This window comes from Anguilla anguilla, chromosome 11 (genome assembly GCF_013347855.1).
Source record: "Anguilla anguilla isolate fAngAng1 chromosome 11, fAngAng1.pri, whole genome shotgun sequence".
In the NCBI taxonomy this organism is placed as follows: domain Eukaryota; kingdom Metazoa; phylum Chordata; class Actinopteri; order Anguilliformes; family Anguillidae; genus Anguilla; species Anguilla anguilla.
Window position 1 is genome coordinate 18,714,755 of NC_049211.1, and position 25,706 is coordinate 18,740,460.

The 25,706-nt window shown below is 45.2% G+C and overlaps 1 protein-coding gene across 1 annotated transcript; it reads left to right on the top strand.

Annotated features, from left to right (window-relative positions):
* The first annotated feature begins 833 nt into the window (after positions 1-833).
* On the top strand, positions 834-25,170 carry bmp7b (bone morphogenetic protein 7b). The gene is made up of 7 exons (XM_035380680.1): positions 834-1,665; positions 16,283-16,475; positions 18,896-19,044; positions 20,346-20,543; positions 22,242-22,318; positions 22,944-23,054; positions 23,172-25,170. The coding sequence occupies exons 1-7, from the start codon at positions 1,266-1,268 to the stop codon at positions 23,319-23,321; spliced, it is 1,278 nt and encodes a 425-aa protein (XP_035236571.1). The 5' UTR covers positions 834-1,265; the 3' UTR covers positions 23,322-25,170.
* Positions 25,171-25,706: the final 536 nt, after the last annotated feature.

Genomic DNA, 25,706 nt, shown 5'->3' on the forward strand with positions numbered 1-25,706 from the left:
AAGGACATTGGACACAAAAAGATTACCTTATTCTAGTTCCAGAATAAAATAATTGAATGTACAAGAAGTAACTATAGCCTACATCTTATCACAGGACAAGGGGATAATATGATAATTGCAACAACCAGTTTTTAAAATGCAATAGCCAAGATTTTTCCCAGGGGGGCTCTTTACACAAAGCACAAAGTAACAGTTACATTGGAATTAAGTAGTAGCAGAGCTGAAAGGTGAAGCCAGTACCAAAACACGTCTTACATATGAAATACATTTATGTGAAGCATCCTTGTCTCGTTAAACTGGTTTAAAGTTACAAATGCCCGAATTATTCGTGTCCAGCTTTTGTAAATGGATTCAGTACAATGACATCACACTTACCAGCACACCTGTAGTTAATAGAACACCCAGAAACTAATCCTTAAAGCTATTCGAGCTGTTAGTGTGCTGATTCCAAGTGAAAATTGATATTCGATAACAAACCGATTCCTCTGCTACAGTAAATATGCCCCAAGAAACAATTTGCCTCTCTCCAGCATTAGTAACAAAACACAAGGCACTTAATGAACAAGCCGGGGCATTCGAAGCTATTACCAACAAACAAAAGAAAGCAGCGCGCGGACAATGAAACTGGCAAGTCCTTTTGAATGTTTGCAATTCATCACTTAAAATTGGTGTCGCGAGGGAAGACATGCGTCTCCACCCTCGGCACTTCCAAGAGATAAACATCTTGAAAGATAACCTTGATGTCGCCCCCTCCTTACCGACCCAAACCCAATCACACACCCCTCTGTCTTAAACCTAGCGCTTTGTTCAGCAGGCAATAGCAGCTGCCTCCTGCCCCTCCCAGCAGATAGCACCTCCTCAAAGTTTGCTGTCTGCGCTCTAAGCAGGCATCATACTACCAGAAACGCTTCTTGACAACTTCAGACCTCGTGAATGACAGGGAGAACGCGAAAAGAAAATCCGTGATCACTTTTACAGACAACTTCACAAGGAACGGAACACATACTTTCCTAGTTTTAAACCACATTAATAAAACTGGACGCGACTGAAATTGATGTATCTTCGGAGGGACAATTCCCTCAACATGTGGGATATGAGCTGATGCTGGGATAAGTACATTTATTTTACAAATAAGTTGCATTGTACTTATCCACCATTGAGTGAATCTTATTATAACCCTTTGAAATTTAAAGAAATCTCGTTTCGCTTAACTGTTTCAAGTGGAACAATAATAGTAATACTGCATTTGGCTACGTACATAGAATATGGTTTCGATATCAGATACAAGTGCTCCGGCACTAATGCTTTTATGGGGATACTGTGTGCTGGCTGAAACGGTCTTCACGAACTTCACTTTGGACAACGAGGTCCACTCAAGTTTCATCCATCGGCGACTGAAAAGCCAGGAGCGCCGAGAGATGCAGCGCGAAATTCTCTCCATTCTGGGGCTGCCGCACCGGCCCCGACCGCACCTCCACGGGAAGCACAATGCAGCCCCGATGTTCATGCTGGACCTCTATAATGCCATGTCCACAGAAGGAGACGCGGACGGCTACTCATACCCTTACAAGCCCGTCTTCACCACACAGGGACCACCGATTGCAACTCTTCAAGACAACAACTTCCTTAACGATGCTGACATGGTCATGAGCTTTGTCAATCTAGGTAAGGTCTCCGTCACGCTTGTGCGTCTTTGATGGTGTTATTTGACGCACATAATAAGCACTACACAGGTCTCATAATAATAATAATTTCCATAGTGTTCAGGCGTTGCATTTGGCCAATACTTTCTTGACAAAATCTCCCAGTGTCACAGTTGTTTCAAAATCAAAACCATATGAAACCGTGTATGTTCTATTATGTATAGGAAGATTAGAGAGTTCTCATTTCTAAACTCTTTGTCTTAATCGCAGTTAGCCTAGCCTGTATCTAATTGGGCGAATTAGTTTTAAGAACAGATAAAATGTGGGGTGTAGTTTGTTAATTATTCCCAGGGGAATTAAAGAGGGCTGAAGTACAGTAATCCCCACTTTAGCTGGCACATATCACTAGACAGTCTGTGCCTAATGCCAGTTGCTTAGGCTTCTGTGTTGGTTCTTAAATTCTTAATAATTGTATGCATATATGCAGGTTGTTTGACGTATAAGCCAACAATATGCAACATACTTGATATCTGTCGTTGAAATTTCGAATTTACCTGCTTTACTGAACAAAGTCTGTGTTCGCAGTATATTGTAATTTTGCCGGTGGAAAAGGAATCCAACTGCTTTGCATTCCAACGTGTCTGTGTCGCTCAGACAGCTGTGTCGAGCCATTAATGTTCAGGTGTTTGACCTGAATAGAACTGAATCCAGCAGTCCCAGGACGTCTTTATCTCCTCATGCATATGGAGTAGGCGGTATTCAGAGGGGGAGCGGTATTATCAGCCCTGTCAGTTTTAAATGTTTCTAAATTCACGTTGGCCTACTGTTTGTGTTTCATCATTTCAGCAAAAATGGAATTGTTGTTTACTTTAGCCTACTATCGATTATCTACGGTCCGGCCCCATAAAGTAAGAAACATAGGGTATGTATTATGTCCAATTAGAAACAATTGTTCAGAATGGTTTCTGGATTATTGTTGTGCTTGATGTCATGATTTACAATTCACAGTGTTATCTAATATTATGTTTCCACTGCTCAAGTCTGGAACTGGATGAAATATCCAGGGTTATTGTTAGCCACACTAATTTGGTAAATACGCATAAATAATTATAAAACAACAAATAATATGTTATATTTGAAAGATTAAATCACGCACATGTATGTATTAATTTAAATTAGGCTATTCATGCAACTTAAACTGCCAATTGCATGTAATTGGACAAACTATGTATTTCCACACAAAAACAACAACAACATCTCATGATAAAAGTTGAATTGGAAAAAAAAAATTCACCATTGGATGCTGGTCCTCACAATTAATTTTGAGTAGGCCATTGTTGGTATGTTTTGGCAATAGAATGGGAGGTGACACTGTTTCTTTTTCTGAAATATATAATCATAGTGGGCGCCTCTACATCGTGCCTATTTTAGACATTGACTGAAACAGATGACTTTGACCACAGACCTAAAAAGTCAAGGGCCTCAATCCTCCAGGACCAGTCAGTGAACAGTTGAAAAGTCAAGTTAAGATATGGAGCATAAGGGCAGGCAACCATAAGAAATAGTTATTTTTTGTTTTGTTGTTGAGATCACTAACTGAACACATTAGGTGGACAAGCTACCACAACAGAGCTGTTCAAGATACTTAATATACAGTGCTGTGAAAAAGTATTTGCCCCCTTCCAAATTTCTTCTATTATTGCATAGTTGTCACACTAAATGGTTTCAGATCTTTACACAAATATGTTATATTAGACAAAGAGAAACTGAATAAACACAAAACACATTTTTAAATTTATTATTTCATTTATTTCATGAAAAAAAGTTATCAAACACCGAATTCACCCATGTAAACCCCCCCCCCCCCAGTTACTCAATCAACCAGTAAATTTATCAAATTTAATTGATAATTAGATTCAATTGATTGAGCACAGGCAGACTTGATTGCAGCCAGCCCTGTTGAATCTGAACCGCACTCATATTGAACCTTACCATCAGAGTGAAGTAGTCACCATGCAAACTATGCCATGTTCAAAAAAAATTCCAGAAGAGATGAGAAACATAGTTGCTGAAATTTATCAGTCTAGAAAGGGTTGCAAAGCCCTTTATAAGACTCTGGGCTTAGAAATGGCTTTGAGAGCCATTATCTTCAAATGGAGAATACTTGGCACTGTGGTGAATCTACCCATGAGTGGCTGGCCTGCCAAAATTTCTCGAAAAGGGGACAGTGGCAACTCATCCAGGAAGTCACAAAAGATCCCAGAAGAACATTCAGAGAACTGCAGGCCTCTCTAGCCTCAGTGAAGGTCAGTGACTTCACAATAAGAAAGGGACTGGGCAAAAATGGGATTCATGGGAGAATAGTAAGGTGAGAATGTCTGGTCATCTGTTTATTAGCTGACGTGTAATTGGGTTATGCAGCAAGACAATGATCCAAAACACAAAAGCAAGTCCACATCTGAATGGCTGAAAAGAAACTAAATAAAAGTTTTGGAGTGGCCTAGTCAAAGTCCTGACTTGAACCCAATAGATATGCTGTGGCTAGATCTGATATGTGCAGTTCATAATTGAAAACCTGCCAATTTGTTTGAATTAAAGCAGTTCTTTAAGAAAGAGTGGGCTCAAACTCCTCCACCACGATGGGAGGGGCTGATATGAAGTTATAAGAAGTTTGGTTGCAGTTGTTGCTGCTAAAGGTGGTGCTACAACTTATTAGGTTTAAGGGGGCAATTACTTGGATGATATGAGTGTTTGATACCATTTTTCATAAAATAAATGAAATTATAATTTTTAAAATGTGCTTTGTGTTTACTCAGGTTCCCTTTGTCTTACAGTACATTGCATTTTGTCTAAAGATGTGAAACCATTCAGTGTGACAAATTTGCAATAATTGAGGAAATCAAAGGAAAAGGGGCAAATACTTTTTTCACTTTTTTTCGCTGTAGCCAAATGTTGACTTGCAAGAAATACATATAACCAAAGTCATCTGGTGAAATTGACTTGTTTTGTCTGACTCTGCCACATATTTAAGGTCAGATTGTTTTTAAATCATCTTAACTGAATGTGAGAGGAACATTAACAGTTGGGCTTACAAACATTGGCTGCTGAAGGGGCGGGAGATGTTCCTTTGTTTATGCTTGACTTACAGCTTGTAAGCTTCACTTGCAGCTCTCCATAAATCTACAAATGGATTTTTAAAAGAAGTTTAAGGTTCCCAACTTAATTTCAAATTATTGATTGACATGGAAGCAGTTGCTGTATTTTGAATAGAGTGCAAAAAGTGCAAAACATTCAGACAAAAGGTGTGTGTCTGGTTTCCCTGTTATTCCCTTCAAAACGCTTTCAAGGATTAACATTTAGAGCAGCTTGGATTCACATGGCTGGGATTCTGACAGGCATTTCTCAATTTGAAGAAGTGCTGGGTGGAACGAGAAGCAGAATTGCTGCCAGTCTCACACTGAACACTCTCCTTATCACTCAGAACTGCTTTCCATCTGTTAGTGGATATGCTGGTAACAAATCCAGTATTGGTATTAGCTATAAAACAATAGGCCTTTATTCTTTTCCATTTAGTAAAGACCATACACAACTTCAACCCCAGTCAACCTGTCACGTTCTCTGCTAGAGTACGTTTCTCAATGGCACCAATAATTTTCAACCATGATTGAACACAGTGTGTTAGCACTGGCTGCTAGGCGTAGTACTGCCTTGGGTTCACAGAGTTAGGTTTTAAGCATCAGTAGCCAGCTGTTATAGGTCACTCATTTGAAAAGCATTATTTCTATTGGGCTACTCAATAAGGGAACTATGCACTATATCATCTATGGTGCCCTGCAAAAGGGTATCTGAATTACAATTATAATTGTTGTGAGCACTGTACTGGGCAACAATGTTTGCTGAATTGTCAGCATTTGAAAACCCATATTACTGAGGTACTCGTGATAACATTCAGGATGGGTGTTTTTTAACGGCACACCCAGTCACACAGAGAAGACTGGACCGGTTTTTCTCAAGCAGCAGTAGCAGCAGCAGTGGGAACCACCACTACCCCCTCTCCGTCTTTTCCCTCTCCCAAGCCCCCCTCTCTCAGCGGAGCGTGTCGGGACGGGTTGGGAAAGGCAGGCAGCATTTAGAGGAAGCGCCTCGCTTTCATCTCCAGTGTGGCGGCCCTCCTCTCCCTCCTGGTGCAGGACAGAGGTATGCCTGTGTGAAGGCTCGCTAGAAGAGAGAGGGAGAGCGAAGGGGGAGAGCGATAGAGGGAGAGAGAGAGGGAGGACAGAGAGAGAGGGACAGAGGAGCCTGTTTCACCACTCTCTATGGTTTCCATCCCCCTTGGGTGATAAGAGAACTACTGACAGTGGCCTTAGCTTCTGTGCTCTCTCTTGACTGATTGGCAGTTTGGCATCCCTCCCCTCTGTACTCCTTCTCTCTTCCTGGCTAATTATTTGATTTGGTCCCACTGGTCCCTGGCACATTAGCCTAAAGCCACACTGAATTAAGGCATTTCCCCTCTACAAAACCACAACTTCCAGAGTGCAGTGCCTGTCTGGGCAGGAGAGGTGCACGGTGAAGTCATTCCTGACGCGGTGGTTATACATGCGATATTAGGGAGCAACCGGTGACTTGTTCTTTACATCACAGTGGAAATAGTGGCATCGTTGAGATTTTATTGCTGTTTTCTTGCTTCCAAGTGTGTTGTCAAACTGGTTAGTCACATCTTCCTTGTTCACAGTTCTCATGTGATTTAGTGTGGATGGATGGCTGAGTGTGCTCCTTCACTGGCGTGTGTATGATAAGTTATGAATATCACTGATAGGTCCCTTGGTCTGTGGATTGTGGATTGAAGACAGCTGCCATTACTTCACCCCATGGGGGATAGCATCATAAAAAGAGCTATGGTTTGGCAGGAACTACAGCGATATTGTGATTAAAAAAGGTGTGTGCGGGTTTTAATTGTTGAATGTTCCACTGCTTTTTAACACGCTCCAGATGTGAAGAAAGGGAGAAAAAATGTAAAAGTCCCATTTCTCCAGCAAGTTTTGTCCATTCTGAAGGGGACTGTCTCTTTTGTGATGGGGGCTCGGAGGAAAATGGCTGGGTTTTTCCTGTGTACCTGAGATACAGCAGATAAACACAGACAGTGAGTCACGCATAAACAACGGGCAATTACTACAGCCGTTCCTTTTGTGAGACTGCAGGGCACAGCGCAACCTGTCTCTGGAGAGATGCCACAGAGCCAGCCGCCACAGAGCCACATTTTATGGTGTGTGTTAACAGGCAAGTAATAGGGCCAGGAAAAAAGTTTTAATTGGAAAATTTGTTTAGATTTACTAGAAATCCACACTGAGACGGCATTTTTGTCACACGATTGGCACCGCCATGCTTTCACGATGCTTCAGTCATTCTTTGTAACAGACGTGTTTGTGCACCGTTTGGCATCATGCAGAGAAGTCAGAGGGGGTTCTCAGCCTTTGGCAGCTCAGGGGGGTGACCAGGGGGTGGCAGGTAAAAGCGATGCGGGGGCTGTCGGCAGCGTGTGGCGGAGGGCGGTTTTGGCGATGCCCCCACACCAGCAGGCACTGGCCGCTGGACGGGCGGCTGGCCTGCGCAGCTGCGTCCAGCGGCTCTCTCACTCCCTGGAAGGAGCAGCCTCGCATTCCTCCGCTCGCTCGGCGGGCCGCCCCTGGGACACAGCCAGAGGTTAATACAGATGTTTCTTGACTTCTCTGGGCCAAAGCAGCTGTGCGCAGAAATTTTATCGCCTCAAGTCTCACCAATCTCCCACCCTGCTTACAAAAGAGAGCATATCTTTTTGTAACTGCGGTGGTCAGAGTAACCATCGATAGCACAGTGGTCTTTCTGAAGACATTTTAGAGGGATTGTAACTTGAGAAAATACAGTTCTGAAAAGATTTTCCAGCCAGTGAACTAAATGATGCTCTATTTTCCCTGTCAACTCAAAAATAGTTCTAACCAAAATTTGCCAAAAGCCATTTTACAGACTACTGTGAGCCTTGTGTGCTTATTATCCCAGAAAACATTTTTCCCATTATTGCTCAAAGGCCTTTTCCCTGCTGTAAAACTTGACAGCATTTTAAAAGACCTCAAGTGACTGAAATTGCAACTGTTTGTCTTGATAAGTAGATTTAGAGAAAAGCAGGAAACCTCAAGAGGGATTTGTTTCCCTCCATCAAATCTGATTATGTGTCAGATTTCCCTTAAACCACTTTGAAACAATAATGCATTTTCCCAGCTAAAACTGCAGTTGTTACAAAACTAATGAACTACCACGTGTACGCTCTATTTAAAAAAAATAACATTCTGGATCTGATTTGTGCAAATTAAGTTCTGGTTGCTGCCTGCTTAGTTTTATACAGGGCATTGTATGAAATTTATGGAAGATGAGTGACAACGGATATTGGAAAGGGAGTGATGAAGGGAGTGCACATCACAGCATAAGAACGTCATTTCCAATTTTTCAGTTCTGTTTTCATTTTTTTCCATAAGAATTCCTAACAGAATTGTTACATGGATGAATGCAGTGTGATAAATTCAAAATGTTGCAAAATGGAGCTCAGGATAGATTGTAGGCTTGATGTGTGAAGGAGTGTGCTGCTTTGTGAAAATAGGATGACAGTTGACTAAATGGGTGTTTTCAGTTGAGATGAAGTACAAGGTCAAATTGAAGAATTCTTGGCAAATAACAATTAGGTGGCTAGCAAGGGAATGACAGTAATTGTTTCAAATTATGTTAGTCCCTCAGGGTGTTATTTTCACTTTAGAAATAATCTAACATAATCCAACCAAAGGATTAAAAACAAAGACTACGTTTAACTGTGGAGGATGGATAGATTGTGGAAGTGAGGCTGTTTGTGCCTCGGTAAACTTCAGTGTCAGTCTGGCATTTATTGTGGGCAAACTGAGCACTGTGCCCTTCAGATGAACGCAAAGCAGTATCACGTAACGTCCCTGCTGCTCGCTCATCCAGTGCCTGGAGAATGCATTGAACCCTGGCGAGACTCAGCCCAAAACGGGCAGAGAGGGTTCTGGTTAACCCCAAGCGTCCGTTTCCAGCCCATGGGAGGATGGCAAGAAGGAAATGCCGTGAGTGAAAAACCCCAGATGTGGGTCTGAACAAACCCGCGACCCAGTGACCGGCCGCCATGTTGTTAAAACAAATAAAAGGTTCCGCTTAGAAACAACAAACCGCTGGACTGACGAGTGAGACGGAACAGTGGGGCCGCAGACAGCGGCGGGAGCAGGCTGGCATCGCGCATGTGCGTGCGACAAGCGACTCGGGGAGAAGGGGCCGCTCGGTTCCTCTCAGAGCGGAAGCCCTAGGAGCGAGATAGTGGTGAAATGTTCTTAAAGGCCACCCTGCACCCAGGTTCATGTCCTCCTTTCTTTCATCATGCGCTTAGGTGAGCTGTACTGCCAGCCGCGCAGGGGTCGATGGAATGCAGTTTGCCGTCAATCTGCTCTCACCTCGGCCTGTGTGCTGACCCTCGGCACTGTAATCAGGCCACGAGGCCTGAAGCATTCGCTGCCTCTGCAGTGATGCCAGCGCTGTGGCAAGTGCCGTTTCGCCCGTGACCTCCCGTGCATCCTTGCGCGGGGCACAGCAGAACCCTCCAGTAATTACGCATGGCATGGATTTTTTTTCTTTCTGGAAGGAGTGACTCAGCAGACCCAGCTGCGTCCTCTGCAGTTACGAGCACAGAAAATGGTACATCTGGCCAGGGGTATGGATTTCCGTTCAGGGTACAAGTGCAGTGGTAGTGATTTGATGGGGTGTGTGGTGACAGGCAGTGTGACATCAGCTCAGCGACTCCAGACCAGTCTGGAAGGCCCCCATAATCGCATTTTATGGATGCCCCTAATGCCGCGTGATTGCTGTTGTTGAACTTGTTACAGTTAGAGCTTCCAAATAGTTCAGACACATTTTAAAATTATTATGTTATTGAAGACCTGGAATATTATGTCAGTCTTGTGTGAAATAGTGAATGAAATCTGAAATGCTTCACTGCATACAGAAAATTGAACAGCTGCAACAACAAATCAAAGGATTTCTTCAAATGTTTAGCTTCTAAAGGTCTGGCTTTAATTAAACAAAATAAACAACAGGTTCTTAAAGGAAACGCACATCATGTGTGCCGTTCATTCTGCCCTGCTTTTAGGGGAAAATTATGAAAATATTTACTTAGAAACTGTGAATTCTGGTAATGTCTATAATAGGGGGCGGCGTGGCCAAGTGCAGAGACTGCCAGCAGGGCGGGGCTACTGTGGCCACTAAATTAGAGAATGTGTGGAAAAAATGAATAATTTTACCCCACAGTAATTGCCAGTGAGGTGCCACTAGCAAGTGCGGGTCTTTTTGTACACAAGTGTGCACGTGGATCACGCCTAACACCATTTCTTACAATGCACCGGATTCTGTTTAAATTGACTAGCATTGGTTGTTCTCATCTATGTTTTGGACTCTGCTGATTACTCTGGAGATGTGGTGGATGGAGGCATGAGTTAGAAGCCTTTGGACCTCAGGTGGAGGAGTCTGAGTCCTGTGTGAGATAGCGGAATCTTTGCGTGAGGCGCTTTCCGAAAACCTTACCCCAATACAATTCCTGGATGATCAAACAGGACAAACTTGCCCTGCAGTTGGATACAATAGATAAGAATGCCTTATAAGCAAGTGGATAATGCAGGGGCATCTGCAGAATCAATGATGTGCAGATTATTTTATGCCTTTGTACTGCCTGAAAACCAGGAAATGATAAATTACTGAACCTTATCAGTAACTGATCTCCTGGAAGGTACAGGCATTCACAAAGTGAAGGATGGCCCTGCTTGTGTTTTTCATCAGAGCAGTGTACAGACACGTGCCTTTAGAACACACTGAGCTTACAGTAAATCTTTCAAGGTCAAGGGGGAACTGTTCTTCTAATACATCCACTCAAGGAGTACGGAAAATGTAGCCGGGTAAAAGATTGAAACCATTTGGGTTTATATGGGAAAACCAAAGCTTACAAAGTGTTACATTTTATAAAAAGTTTGGATTTGCAAAACACAGACCTCCAACATTAATGGCCCCGAATGCAAATATACTAAACCCTTATAAGCAATTACTGCTTCATAAAAAAGTGTGGTTCTTTTCCAGCATTTAATTACAGTCAAACAAATGACTGACTGGGTTTAGTATGCACTTAACTCCCACCTCAGCCAGCCCCCCGAGCCAGCGCATACTGCAAGGCGTTAAAACAATATAAATACATCACGAAGGGATGATGTCATCTGTTGCAGCTAGTGGGCAGGATGTGTCTAACTGCAGTCACTCCACTGTGGGAAGTCACCCGTTGCTTTGGAGATCTTTTAAAAAAGGACAAACATATAAAGCAATCTTCACAAATACCACGTGGAAAGCTCTGGAAATTTCAAGGAAACCCGCCATGTTGCAAACACTGGCAAAGCTGGCGAGGTCATCAGATGTCAGGTTTTTAGAATGCAGATGGCGTGGAAGTGGTTTCTTTCTAAACCTAGCAAAGTCATTTCTCTTAACTGTTCCTCAGCTAACGACAGGAGATTTCGGCTGCGGTTCTTGAGTTTGAACAGTTGCTATAATGAGTTTGAGGACTACCCTGCTCTGTAATCCCCAGAAACCGCAAACCAGAGTCCGGATTCTATTGGACTTGGGCTCTGCCTTCTTCGGTCCGCTCTGGCGTGTTCAAACTCCGCACCACCCCAACGCTCTGTCACGATGGTTGTGGCCGCAGGCCCCTCTGTTGTCAGGTCACGGTTGTGCTGTGGGAACAGCGTCGGGGAAAGTGGGGGAAGGTGAGCGGGGCTCGGCGGGGAGGCGGAAGTGCGCGGCGCGGCGAGGGGGTGCGGGGGATGGGATAGACATTTGTGCTAATGTGTTGTGTCACTGTGCCCCTCTTTCTTAAATCAGCCGGTGAGGTGTTGGGGAAGTGTCTGAAAGCTGTGGGCCAGCACGGCCCCTCCTGTACCGTACACAGGGGTCACTGCACCAGGCCAGGGCCGGCTCGGCTTCCCTCGTCATTATTTAAACCACCACCCCCCCCGCCCCCTCATGGTCCCACAGGGTGTTTTTGTCCTTACAGAAGCGCTTTCATACACCTTTCTTGTGGTCTGCCACTTGTGTATCTTAAATCTCAGGCCAGATGCAGTGGTTTGGTCTCTGCTTCACCCCTGTGCTTTGTATGAGTAAGCATCCTGCGCAAAATCAATCTCTATTGAGTAAATGGAGAAATATGATTGTTTTTGGTAGGCAAAAATTAAACAGGGCCAGGAAATGTTCTAATTTGAAATAAATACTCTTGTCAGTCAACAGCGTTCTCTCATTACTGACATGATAGATTGAGTATTAAATACATAAACAGTAGTGGCGCTTTGTGCTTTGTGTGTGTTTCTAATTAGGCTTCAGAGAGGTCCTTTAATGAGTGCACTCTGACTGATGTGAATCTGGTTCTCACATTGATGAATTGCACAGCTAATGGCGATGAGTGTCTCAGCTTTATTAAATCCCACTGACTCCCCCTCAATGCTGGTTGAGGGCGGGGTCGTTTGCATCAAAACATTCGGTGCTTTAGCTCTGCGGGGGCACCATGTGGCATGGTGGTCAGAGTGCCGGACCGTGGTTCGGAAGGCCAGGGTTTCCAGGCTGAAGAGTGGCTGACACTGAAGGATCATTCTTAGGCCTGAACTAGAGCATACGCTAAACCGATAATAATGTAGAACCGTTTTCAGCGGTTTCCTCTCGAGTGTGTGTGCACATCCATGTGAGTGGAACAGGGGCCCCAGACTGAACCCTGGGCTGCTGGGAGGGGGAGGGAGGCATAGAGGGAGTGAGATAGAAAGAGTGGAAATGGACAGAATTATAGATGCCACGGATCATGTTTCTCCAACTGGCCGGTTAAGACCCGCACTCTCTTCGAAATGTTTATTTAACGCAGGTAGGGCGACCGCAGTGATGGCTGCTTGTTTCCTCTCAGAGGAAGCAATAAATGTGCCCGCTTATGTTTAACTGCACTTCTGCTTGGCTTCTAATTACTGCCATACTCCTGTAATGGGATTCAAGGCAGAGAGAGGGAGAGAAAAGGGGAGGGGGGATGGAGGGAGAGCACAAGAGAGGGAAAGAGAAGAAGAGGAGAGGCATGGGGAAGAAGGTGAAATGAGCAAGTTAGTGTCTGATCGCTGGGGATTTTTGTAGGGGGTGTTATAAAAAGTTACGAGAGGTCAAGTACAGTAAGAAACTGGATCAGCTCCACCTTCAGCAGTTTCACTAGCAGGCAGGGACTGTTGTGTCACACCCCCGCCACTCTGTGCCCTTTCTAACTGCACAGGAACATGTGCACTTTTCCACATACGGCATACAGTCTGTCCAGCAATGAGGAGCTTGGTACTAAACTCGCACTGCAGAGATAGGCCCAGAAACAAGATGTGGCAAGTAGAGAGGGAGAAAAGCAGGGAAAGGGTTACAGAGAATTTCACAGCTGCGACCAGCTGTTCTCAGAAGTGCAGATAAAGGCCTTTTAATGTGGAGGGGTGGATTGAGAGATTAAGGGGCCTGTTGGCCTCTGGGCCAGGAGAACAGGTCTGTATTCCCCGCAGTTGGCTGCACCTGTGCTTTTGGACGAGTTGGAGGAGGTGGGCGAGGGGGAGTGAACCGGCTGGGGTGCGGGGGGGGGAGGGGGATGGAGGGAGGATGAAAACGGAGCGCCCAGGGAAAGAGAGAGGGCCCCGGGGGGGAAGAGGGGGGCCAGGTCTCCGCGTGTCATCGCTGCCCCGGCGTCCCCATTTGCGGGCCCTTATTTACAGCCGATAGTTAATCACACATGGGGAAGGGGAGGAGGGAGCAGGAGCCATTGGGATGCAGATTTTTCATCTGCTCCCAATAACAGGGCATCCTTGCACGTGTGCACAAACAGTGAACAAAAGGCTGACAGTGAGAAGCACTGTGCTCACAGGTCTCAGGGTTTACCCTGAGCTTGCTTTTAGCAGGTTATTCATTATTATTCATTAAGAAAGTGCTACATGCTTTTTATTAATGATTTTATATTATTTTAAAGAACTATTTAAAGATCCCATAGCACTTTTTGTAAAGAGAGTATTCCCTGGTGCCCTGGCTGAATTCCTAACACAGCTTTGTCTGGACATATGGACAACCTGCAGTTTAAGTGGCTAAATTAACATTTTTGCCTCTCCACTCAAATTAAACTGGTGAGCATTCTGGCTCAGAATGACTGCTGTGCATCCCCTAGGCAGGTGCTACACATTTGCGGTTGTTAAATCAAGTTTGCCCATCTTGCTCTAAAGTTTTTCGACATCCTTGAAAGGTGCAACTCATTATTAATAATCTGTAGTTTGGTCGTCATGGGAAAAAGAAAACTCAGACACAAATGTACCTGCTTAAGCTTTTCGTGGGAGGGAGTACGGAAGAGCCAAGCGTGCGAAGGGCAGATGATTTCAGTTAGTTCAGATCTGACTGAATAAGGAGCGGCATAGCTCACATGTTTAGAGAGTTCTAAACACATTCCAGGAAGTGTCTTTAGTAAAAGTGGGGGAGAGACTGTGACAGCTCAGTGGACGTCATCCATAAAGCACTATCAAGAAAATGGAAAAGCACTCGTGTTTTTTCCGTTGGGGGAGTGGGGGGGCTGTTTGATCTTCACGCAGAATGAACAGTAAAACTCAGCTGTGTTTACTTTTGATGCTGGGAAGCATGTTTAAGAACAGAGTAATGATTTTGGGGGGAGAAAGAATGTCGCCCACCACAAAATTGGATTTGTTCTAATAAAACGTTCTCTGTCTTCAAAAAAAGGCTCTCCTATGTCTTCTCTGGCTCTTAGAGGATTTCTTAAGAAAGTAACAATGATATCTCGGAAGAAATCTGGAAAAAGAACAGCAATTGAACAGCTTATTGAGGCAATTAGCATAGGTGGATATATGGCGACAAGAGCTATGGCTACAATGCTGTAAGTAAAAGCATTGGTGAAACTGAGAGGGGCACGTGATAAGTCCCCTGGGCTTCTGGAACATATAGTGTTGTGTGTATAAAGTGGAGTTAGTGTCCACTCATTTAATGGAATCACTTGGGAGTGAGCTGTTGAAAACCCCCAATGGCCAGGAGATTTTGTGCTTCTAGAATGACAGAGGTGGTAGCAGTGTTGAGTATCCCCTCCGGGCGAGACCTTGAGGCTGGCCTCGAGGGCGCTCTTAAGTGAAAACGGTGTGTAAACAATGTGAGTGCTCTGGGAAGCTCTGGACAATAGGCACGAAAGCCCAACGCTAATCGCGAACAGAAACCCGTCCCCTATTGAAAAGTAATTAGATCCATGCTTTTCCCCGCTCTGCCTAGACAGTGCACTCTTTGTACCGTAGTGCTGCTCTGTGAGAAAGAGGGATAGAGGGAGAGGGACAGGAGAGAAACAGAAAGAGGAGTGAGTGAGAGAGAGAGAGCAAAGAGGAAGAGAGCGAGAGTGACAAAGATTGAGACTGAAGGCAGAAGTATTCTGCATTAAGACAAGCTGTAAGCTGCAGGTTGTCATTGTTTCACTTTCATTTCATTGTTTTGTCTGGTTAACTGGGAGTTGTTTGTCCACATTTCAGTAGATAGTTTCAAGAAAACAGGGGTTTCACTGGTTCAGCCCAGATGAGAGCAGGAGAGCCAACAACAAGCCTTCTGTTTCTACCCAACTCCAGGGCCTTGGCAGAGATAAAGGCTTTGCACCAGTGCCAAAACTGGTCGGAGTTCAATGTCAAATTGATAAAGGACTGTTGAGAGACCACAGAAGGAGGCGGCACTATGGGGAATTCACTCACTGACTTTTGTTAGGCTGTTGTTGACTGCAATTCAAGAGAAAAAAAAAGAGGAAAAAGGTGGGCAGCGGCTCGCTTTGGGCACAGTGAGGCGTGCTGGTAGTGAATGGATGCAAGCCTTCTCTCTCATCTGTAAGCTCATTAAGGGAGATAGAAGTCAGCCCGCCCAGTAGCACGGACCCTCCATTGTTGTGTGCATCCAACAGGATATGATAAACTCTAGAGGTCAAGCAAACAAGGGTGCAGGGGCGAAAGACCCTCCATAAATCAGTTCCGGGTCAGTGGGGGGATTAATGGGGCTGAGGGGCAGGCAGAGGGAGGAGGAAAGAGAGGAGAAGGAGGCTGGAGAGATGATGGGAGACAAGGCAGTGACCCCAAGAAGATTCTGCAGCTTCCCGGGAGAGCGGGACAGGGGGATGCCGTCGTCAAAATGGAGTCTGCTCATGAGTTCCAGATGAGAAGCAGACCAGATGATTCTCGGGGGCTGAAATGAAGAGAAGGCATAAAGCTGTCCATCTGTGTGTCCATGTATCTATTTCAATATTTCTCAGAGGTTTTGGCGGTTAGATATTCTCAGGAGCAGAGACGGATCCATATATCATTTCCATCTGCACAAAAACAAGCTTCCAGTTTGGTTAATCAAAGAGTAAATCTGCTCAGGGAAATATCACGGCCGGTGCAGCACAGGGCTATCCTTGTGTAAGTGCCAGAAAAGCACGAGAATGCTACTCTTGAATTGACGGTCCACCCCCCCCCCCCCCTCCTTTTTTTTACCCCCCCTTGTTCCTGTCCCTGTCTCTGTCCCAGTGGAACATGACAAGGAGTTCCTGCCTGTGCGGAGGCACCACAGGGAGTTCCGCTTCGACCTGTCGCGGATCCCCGAGGGAGAGGCCGTCACCGCCGCCGAGTTCCGCATCTACAAGGACTTTGTCCACGAGCGCTTTGACAACGAGACCTTCCGCATCAGCGTCTACCAGGTGCTGGAGGAGCACTCGGACAGGTGAGCCACCAGGCACCAGTGCAAAATCTATTTCTCCCCATGATTATTTAATGTTGTGTTGATATACTTTAAGAGCGATATTCCCATATTTACAGTTTGTACATGGAGCGGTTCATGTACCCTACATGTAACTAAGAAGGCATTGAATTTGAGTGTCAATTTTTTTTGTTTCATGAACAATGGTGAGACCTGCCGGTTAGAGCTGGATAATTATTTGAGAATATTTCCAGATTGATTCATATTTTCATATATTTTATCTCTCTTGACTCATTGTACAGCGGCAAATTTGAAAGTGAGATTCCCTGCTGTCTGGGAGAAGGGCGTAACCTGTATCTGTGATGTGGTGCCGGAGCAGTTTACCTCTGTCTCCTATCCTACTGTCCCCAGAGCCATTCGGCTCTCCTGGTTGCCTTCTATATACGTGGGATTAAAAGAATCAAACGAAAAGAAGCCTTTTGCCTCCCCTCTCCATTCTGCCAGCTTTCAGACCCACAGGCAGGCTAGTTATCTCATGCTATGTCCTTACCCACAAGCAGGCGAGGTGTCTTATGCTACATCTTTACCCTCAGGCAGACTAGGTGCCTCACGCTACATCCTTACCCACAGGCAGGCTAGGTGTCTCATGTTACATCTTTACCCACAGGCAGGCTAGATGTCTCATGTTACATCTTTACCCACAGGCAGGCTATGTATCTCACGCTACATCTTTACCCACAGGCAGGCTAGGTATCTCACGCTACATCTTTACCCACAGGCAGGCTAGGTGTGTCACGCTACAGCTTTACCCACAGGCAGGCTAGATATCTCATGCTACATCTTTACCCACAGGCAAGCTAGGTGTCTCATGCTACATCTCTACAGCAAACACAGGGGCAAGGGGGCCTGGAAGCAGGGCAGCACATGACCATGACCCTTGGGGTTCAGGCCTGCAGCTCTGCAGAGGGTCGTAGCCACAAGCCTGCAGAATGGGGAGGGTTTTGTAGGGAAAGACCCTGGAATTCAGCGCTCGTGGCGGTTCCCTTTCTCAGGCAGAGCCTCCAGAGCTCTTCTGCTCCCACAGAATTCCTGCCTGTGATTTATTGTGGGGCTGCTTGTTCACCACGAAACCAACAGCCGTTTATAAAGCCATTATTGTCAATTAAGGAAATGAAATGCTCCCCTGGGCAGGATGAAGGCCCCATTTCACCATCTGGAGTCCTCTAACATCTACCCTCTCTCCTATCCACCACTTTACTCAACCTCTGATACTCTCTCTCTCTGTCTCTCTCTCACTCTCTCTCTCTCTCCTCCTTTATAATCCTGTGCCTGTGTGTAGGGGCTTGTCTCTGTGTTTCTGTTGTGTATGTGGGCGTGTTTGTGCGAATGGGGATGTTTATCTGTGTATTTGTGTGCGTGCCTGTGTGTGTGTGTGTGTGTGTGTGTGTGCTTGTGTGTCACAGAGATACAGAAGGAATCAGGTCAAACAGTTTTCATGTCTATCTTCTCTTACAGAAACGTATTAGATATCATATCACGCTATACCAGTTGCACCCTCTCATTATGTGGGTTTTTCTGTCACTTTGACAGATCGGCAAAGGCTTCAGCCCACCCACCCTCAAAAAAAATCTGCTTCTGTTTACTTTTTAAGAAATACCACATTTGCCTGTACATGGTTCTCCTGTGGTTCAGCTCCCAGTTAGCCCCCCCCCCCCTCCCCGTGCTCCACCATACAGTTTCCCTATTCTCTTTGTTTGCTGGCAGTTTGGCAAAGAGCGCTGCTGCTGGGGTGTGGTGGGGTGCATCCTCCCGCCCACCTCTGTACTGCCTGCACGCTCTCCTGGGGCTTGGCTGACCCCGTTTGTTTGCTGGGACATGTTTTGATCCACCAGGATATGATGACATCTCATGTGTCATCACAGACAAGCAACATTCCCATCCTGGCGTCGCCACGGCGACACTTGAGCGGCAGGTGTAGATATTGACACCCTCCCCAGACGACATAGTTCGATTGTGTCGCCATAGTCCAAATTGGCGCCACTGTTCGCAGGGAATGCCTGTGCCCTTCATTACGGATGACAACTACCTAGTACACCCGAGGGTTTGAAACACTAGGTGTAAACTAAAGCAGCGTTTCTGGAGCAGATTATAAAGGTTATAATTCAGATCTACTCCAGGAATGTTGATCGCATGATAAGTAGTTCAACAGTGTTTCCGACAATTGGCTTCATATCAAGGAACAATTGCCTATGGGTTGAACTGCACTGACACGGGGCGTCACCAATATTTCTTAACGCCAATGCGAAATATTGAATAACTTTTTAAAAATGCAACAGGAGTGTTATCTGCAAGGCACGACCCCCTCTGTACCCTCTCAGTTTGCTTTTTGTACCTCTCCAGAAATCTTTCTCACAACTTGCGCTCACTGAACTGCAACATTCTAGGGAATCGGACCTGTTCCTCTTGGATTCACGGGTCATCTGGGCCGCTGAAGAGGGGTGGCTGGTATTTGACATCACTGCCACCAGCAACCACTGGGTCCTGAATCCCGGCCGGAACCTGGGCCTGCAGCTGGCTCTGGAGAGCGTGGACGGTGAGTGGGACTGCAGGATGGAATTGCTGGGTGGATACGCAGTGGGGCCCGCCCAGCTTGGGTCTGGGAGAGCCACAGGTCAGAAACGCCTTCATTTAAATTACTTCACAAGGAGGAGCGTGACCTTATTAGGCGGTATCTATTTAGTGAGCTTGTTGTTTACAAAAATAAATAATTGAGCTTTTTTTTGTTTCAAAAATACACTCCCAAAATAACACTCAGAAGGGGTGTGTGTTTGTGATATTTTAAATTACCACAAGAACTTGGAAGAGAAAACTGTTCAGGCTTGCCCACCAACCGTTGTGAGACAGGTAATCACGTGTTCTGCTGGAAGAACAGAAATGCTTTGTAACTTTACATTTCATTCAGATATGGGACTGGGTACATCTCTAGGGTATATGGGGGGTGGAGGGGGGGAACATTGCAAACAGGGGTTGTTCAAGACTCACTATTACAGGATATTACATGTTAGGTGTTGAGTGGAAAACAGCGGGAGATTTTTCTTTCATGTTGAGAAGAACAGGGTATGGGATGGACATGTGTGAGCAGGCCCACAGGCCGCCTATCGGCAACCTCACTTTACCTCACAGAGGGATCCGCAGCGCATTCCTTTGTGCTGCGTTTATGTCAGAGCTCTCAGAAAACAATCGAAACCCTTTCTTTGATCCCAACCAAAAAGTGGGTGCGTGACAGAAAGACAGTGAGCTCAGCTCGGCGTGTGTTTCACTGCCCCAAAAAGAAAGTGGAGAAATGACTGGGGAGGAAACCCACGTGTTTTTTGGAAAATCTGCTCACCGATTAGAGATGAGGAGAAATGCTTTTCATTTGGGATTTCTCTGAAGTGAGGGGACCACACACGCACATGCACAAATGCACACGCATGCACGCACACCCACGCACACTTGTGCTGACGTGTATACAAACACACACGCACATACACACACACCAGAGTCCTTTGAGAAGTTTGCTCTTCTTCATGCTGTTGTTTCTGTGTGCATTTCAGGGAACAACATGAGAGTATAGAGTACACTGAAGTTAAAAAAAACACTGCTTATATAAATATTAACCTGACCTGTATGCATTTGCATTGGAGTGCTTGTAACATTAAACAATGTATGTATCAAATCATTTTCTGAAATAATAAACAGCGATGGTTTTACTGTTGTCATCAGCAGAAACATTTACATAGTTAATTTTGTCTTATCGGGAGCAGTTTCCGTGACATGGCTTTGAAAGTGCTCAGTAGAGGAAGGAATCAGGAAGTGATTGCCCCTGTGGTGTCTCGCTGTCTCCCCCTGCAGGCCAGAGTGTGAACCCCCGAGTGGCAGGGCTGATAGGCCGCAGTGGGCCCCAGAACAAGCAGCCCTTCATGGTGGCCTTCTTCAAGGCCACTGAGGTCCACATTCGCAGCATTCGGTCTGCCGGGAACAAGCAGCGCAATCCCAACCGCTCCAAGGGCTCCAAGGGCCAGGAGGCTCTGAGGGTGGCCAACATAGCAGGTACCAGAAATGACAGCTAGGAGGCCACAGTCTCCCTACCACACTGACATGCACCGCAGAGACATCTCACCAAGCCTCTACCACCAGTTTAAGGCCAATGACTTCCAGTTCATAGGTCACGTCAGAAGAGATACGGGAAGAGGGGATTGGGGGCTATTGAGTAGGCCTCAGGGTTCAAAATCATAAACTCAGTTAAATTATCAGGAGTCAAGGTGAAATGAAACCCAGATGGAGGAACTGCCCTTGAGAGTTTTTTAGATCTACACGCTCTGGACACCCGGACAGGCTTTTTAAACCTGAGACACCTCTAACTTGAAGAGAGGGGCTTTTCATAACAAGTCCAAGCATTTTTCCCAGAGTGTCTGGTGAGGTGTGAGAGCCCTCTGTTTGTGTAAAGGATTGTAACACTAAACCCTAATGCATCAGCTTCAAATGGCTTCCCCCACTTGTTTATTTACCAAACCGTTGCTGACCAGAGAGGGCCAAGATCTCGCAATTGAAAGCAGCGACTATTTAGTGCACATCTGCGACACGCATGTGATTGGAGAATGCGGTCTTAAGCGGCTCCATTTGTGAGTTGTTGACGGAGAAACGGTCGTCATCAGTCAGAACACTCCAGCCTGATCTTCCTCAGAGATCCTGTTGGGGGGGGGGGGGGGGGGGGGTGTCTCCATCTGGGGACAAAGACAGATTCCCAGACACTGCAACGTTAGCATATCAAAGCGACTGTTGAGGCAGCAGCCCTGCCCCGGCAGTACTCAGTGACTGATCACACCTGAATGGGTTGAATGCCAATGGCACCGATCTGAGAGACTGGAGAGACCCCAGCTTTGGGTAATTCACCCATCATGCAGCTGCTTGGCCCATGTGAAACCATTAGCCATGCTTAGGGGCTGAGTGTACAGCCTGAGGAGTATTTAGCATTAAGCACTGTGCTGCCTCACTACCTCTACAGGTCTCTGTTGCGGCTGTGCCGTTTATAACTGTATCTGTAAGAAAGCACATATCATATCAAAGATCAAAGAATGTAAGGATTTTTAAATGAGATTTAAAAAAATAAAAAAATAAAAAAAATATTATTAAAAATTAAAAACTACGAAAGGGCAGCTCCCATCCCTTGGATTAGACTATGTGCACATTAAATGTTGCTGTTGCGTGAAAATCTGTTTTCCACCTCTTGGACTGGAAAGTCTTGCGAAGAGAATTTAGCCCTGCTCCAGCTGAGCTATTAAATCCTGCAGACAAGGATATTCCCCTGAAGATATAACAGGTGCAATTTCACTACCATCTGTGCAAACTTTCTTTTTGTGTCTCAGTCTGGTGTCGATTCTGCCCATTTTTGTGGTCATTTATTACAGTGCAAGAGGGAGAATTGGAAAAAAGTTTAGACTTTTGTAGCCCATATACTTGCATCTTTATGAAACTCAGTAAGTCTCGTTGATTACCTTGTTAAGATGGTCTTTCATTTTTCTCTCTGAATTTCTGAAGTATATGTACTGTAGCCCGTCAGGAATGCCCAATAAAAGAATGCTTCATCAAATCCTGCTGTACATGTTGATATACATACATATAATACAGGGGTGGTTTGTGATGGTGGCATGTTTGGTCATGTGTCTCGTACCCACCCCCCCCCCCCCCCCCCCCCCCACCCCCAACCCTACCCTCTCCCTCACTTATGTGCTTTTTCTTCCCTTCCAGAGAACAGCAGCTCTGACCAGAAACAGGCCTGCAAGAAACACGAGCTGTATGTCAGCTTCAGGGATCTGGGGTGGCAGGTACTGCTTGCATCCTCCACATTCCTCTCTCTCTCTCTCTCTGCTTCATCCTCCCTTCCCAACCTCTCCCCTTCCCACCTCACCCCCTCCTCACTTATGTGTGTGATTTATCTCTAGATTTCTATCAGGAGCATTTATCAGTGGGGTACAGGCTTGACACAGCCATGTTGTGGAAGTGTGTTTCCTTATTTGTGTCCCGGCTAAAACACCACATGTTCCAGGCCACGTTTGCACAGATAAAACATTAATATCCAGTATCTGCATTTTACATAGAGTGTATTCTTTTTTGAGTATATTTTTTCCTTGGTGTACAGAGTGGTACAGAGTGTCCAGGGCAGTACTGCATACGTCTAAATTATGTTTTGAACACATATTTTGCGTGTGCGCTTGCAGAGGCAGCGGCCTGTGTCGTAACTTTAACAACGTGAAGCAGCGGTTCGGCTGTAAAGCTGTAAAGATGAGTTAGAGGGGACATTCACCCAGCTGGGATAATTGAATCTGGAGAGTTGCGTAAATAGCAGGGGGGTCAACAGTGGTGAATCTTTGTGTCAGAGGCGGCATGAAATTGGCTTTGGTTATGCCTCAGTCACATGAAGAGCAGTCACAGTAACACCTTTCTTCTCAGGACTGGATTATCGCGCCGGAGGGCTACGCGGCGTACTACTGCGAGGGGGAGTGTGCCTTTCCACTCAACTCCTACATGAACGCCACCAATCACGCCATTGTGCAGACCCTGGTGAGTGGCCGTGGCAGTGGAGAGCCACACAGCTCCTTGGGAGAAAGGTATAGCCTTGAAGGCCATGCATTTTGTTATCCTGCTCTAAAGTGTCTGTCCTGTGGTTTTCCTCTACAGGTTCATTTCATAAATCCAGACACTGTGCCCAAGCCCTGCTGTGCTCCCACCCAACTCCATGCCATCTCCGTCCTGTACTTTGACGACAGCTCCAATGTCATCCTGAAAAAGTACCGCAACATGGTGGTGAGGGCCTGTGGCTGCCACTAATACCCTCACCCTTCCAATGCAACATACACATGCATACACACACCAAAATACACACACAAACACACATGCATGCACACAAAACTACATGCGCACACACTAACACACATACACAAACACATATCCCAGGATGCAGTGGCACTGGAAGAACTCACAAACCTGGACCATCTCTGCAATTTGAGGCCACTCTCCTCACCACCGATGGGCAGACAGCCTGCCCTGCAGCATTCTGCTTTGTTCCCCATGCCGTCGGCCTGCCTACTGGCCACATTATAAGCACTGAGGGAGGGGATCCATTCCAATCCACTCCATATCTATGTGCGCCGAGCTTCACGAAATTCCCTGACTGGACTCTGGCTCCTGATTGGCTGAAGTTCCAGCTCCTACCAGCCTGGCTTTTATTCTTGTTGCTGGAACACCTCAAACTATGTGCTCTGTACAGTGAACCACAAGCTAAAGTCTTTTTGAACAGACGTACAGCACAGGAAGCACACACGTGTACACCCTAGTGTCAATGAACACCCCCGCTGCCTCTTTGAGAGAGAGAGAGAGAGTCCCAATGACTGTGTGTCAGAGACATTGTAGGAACGTGTGTATCCCGTTTCTTGTCTCCAGGACCACTTTGGATATGTCCAAACCACACATTCTCTGCTCAGTTTCGCTTTCAGTGTCCGGCATTGCCTAGAAGTCCAGATTCCATCTTGAATTCCATCTGTGGCAAACCTGCAACCCAATGGACATGTTGTGGTAGTTGTTTGCTCAAGATTAACATGAGTTCAGGACAGATCTGCTCATTCCTTCCCCTACCTGTGCTGTCTACTGTGTACAAGACATTTTAAGTGGCGGTTGTGTGGCAGAAATATGTAGCCAACACTTTCCACATTTTGTTCTGTTGTTTTTCTGTCTGACACTTTTCTTTTATGATTTTTCTGGAGTTAAAGAGGCCAAGGCTAAAGGAGCATAGATTACTAGATGAACTCTTTGTATGATATTGTGTAAATAGTTTTTTAAAGACAGAGAAGAGTGTATTTATTTCCAGGTTGGGATGTAAATGGGGAAGCAAATGATCTCATCTGCTGTTCTCCATGTGTTAAACTTCTCATTTTTCCAGTTCCTTTTTAATGCAATTTTCAGCTTATGACACCAAAAAAATGTACTTAAAAATGGCAATGCATTTTGGGAACATTGAGGGATATGCATTTCGGCACTCTGTTCCTCACCGTGGAGCCTCCAAAATGGCTGCCTCTCTGTAAGCTTTGACCAAGTGGTTATACTGAAGAATAATAGCTGTAACTCTATCGTCAGTCATGGTTAAATACCACAGGGGCAGCATGGGAATATCCCAGGCACTTCCTCTGAATTCTTAACGTTGCTGTAATGATATTGGGAGGAGGTTAAGGGTAAGGTCAGGATATATGATATGTGACCAACACCAAAATGTAGAGGCAGCGAGAGACTTTGTGGCATTTCTCTCAAATGAGAAGTGTTAAGTCTTTGCAGCACAACTTTTTCTTTTTTCTTAATTGCAGTCACTACGGTAACAGTTTTTTTACATTCAAAAGTAAATCAACAGAAAAATGCGCAGTGACATCCACAGTGCATTCTGAAACGAGCAGCAGGCAGAATTATGACCGCGGGCGAGGGAAACGATGCCTTTAAGGACTTTGTCAGCTCATTTCAGGATTCTACATTTCTCATTCTGCTGTGAAGAAACCACTTTTCTTTTCTTATTTAAGAGAAATATTTATTGAGTGTATGTGAGAGCTGTGCACCATGCTGGACAGCATTTTGCCCTCTCCTGACTTCAATGTTTTAGTACAAAACTAGTTCAATAAATAAGGATGAAATATTATTTGTCCTTGTGGATTTTCTGTTTTCACCAATAGCCCAATAAAAGCAGTGGGCAACCCAACAATTCCAGTGTTTTAAACCCTGAGATATTCTCCTAGCCTCTTTAGCTCAGAATTGGCCTTCACTGAGCTGAAAATAGCCCAACATTATTCCCAATGCTTTTGGGAAATGAAACACTTGCATTCCTTTTTTCTGTTTTTTACATTACACATGTGAGAGAAAAGTGCAACATACTTTTCATGCACATTATTTAAAGGTAAATACATAATTTGAAGAGTAAGATAAGTCTAGAGGATTAATTTGTATTCAGTCATTACTTGCCGCTGCAAAATTAGCTTGCAACCTTAGCAATGTTAAGTTAAAGCACACACATCTATGTAAGCTGCAAAATCAATTACTAATTCTTTATCTAAATACAGAAAATGGTCAAAACCAACCAAAAAAAAAAAATCATCAAAGTCCTATGCAATCATTTTGTTTTTTATTTGTATTCATTGAATTGTTTGATTGCGCAGTAGTCACCTTCATTATTAGCCC

Excerpts from the sequence above, each read along its gene's own strand:
- bmp7b (XM_035380680.1), top strand. The coding sequence starts at position 1,266 with ATGGTTTCGATATCAGATACAAGTGCTCCGGCACTAATGCTTTTATGG. Across the intron at positions 20,544-22,241 it reads GAGGGTGGCCAACATAGCAG|AGAACAGCAGCTCTGACCAG; the intron begins GTACCAGAAATG and ends CTTCCCTTCCAG. Across the intron at positions 23,055-23,171 it reads ACGCCATTGTGCAGACCCTG|GTTCATTTCATAAATCCAGA; the intron begins GTGAGTGGCCGT and ends TTTCCTCTACAG.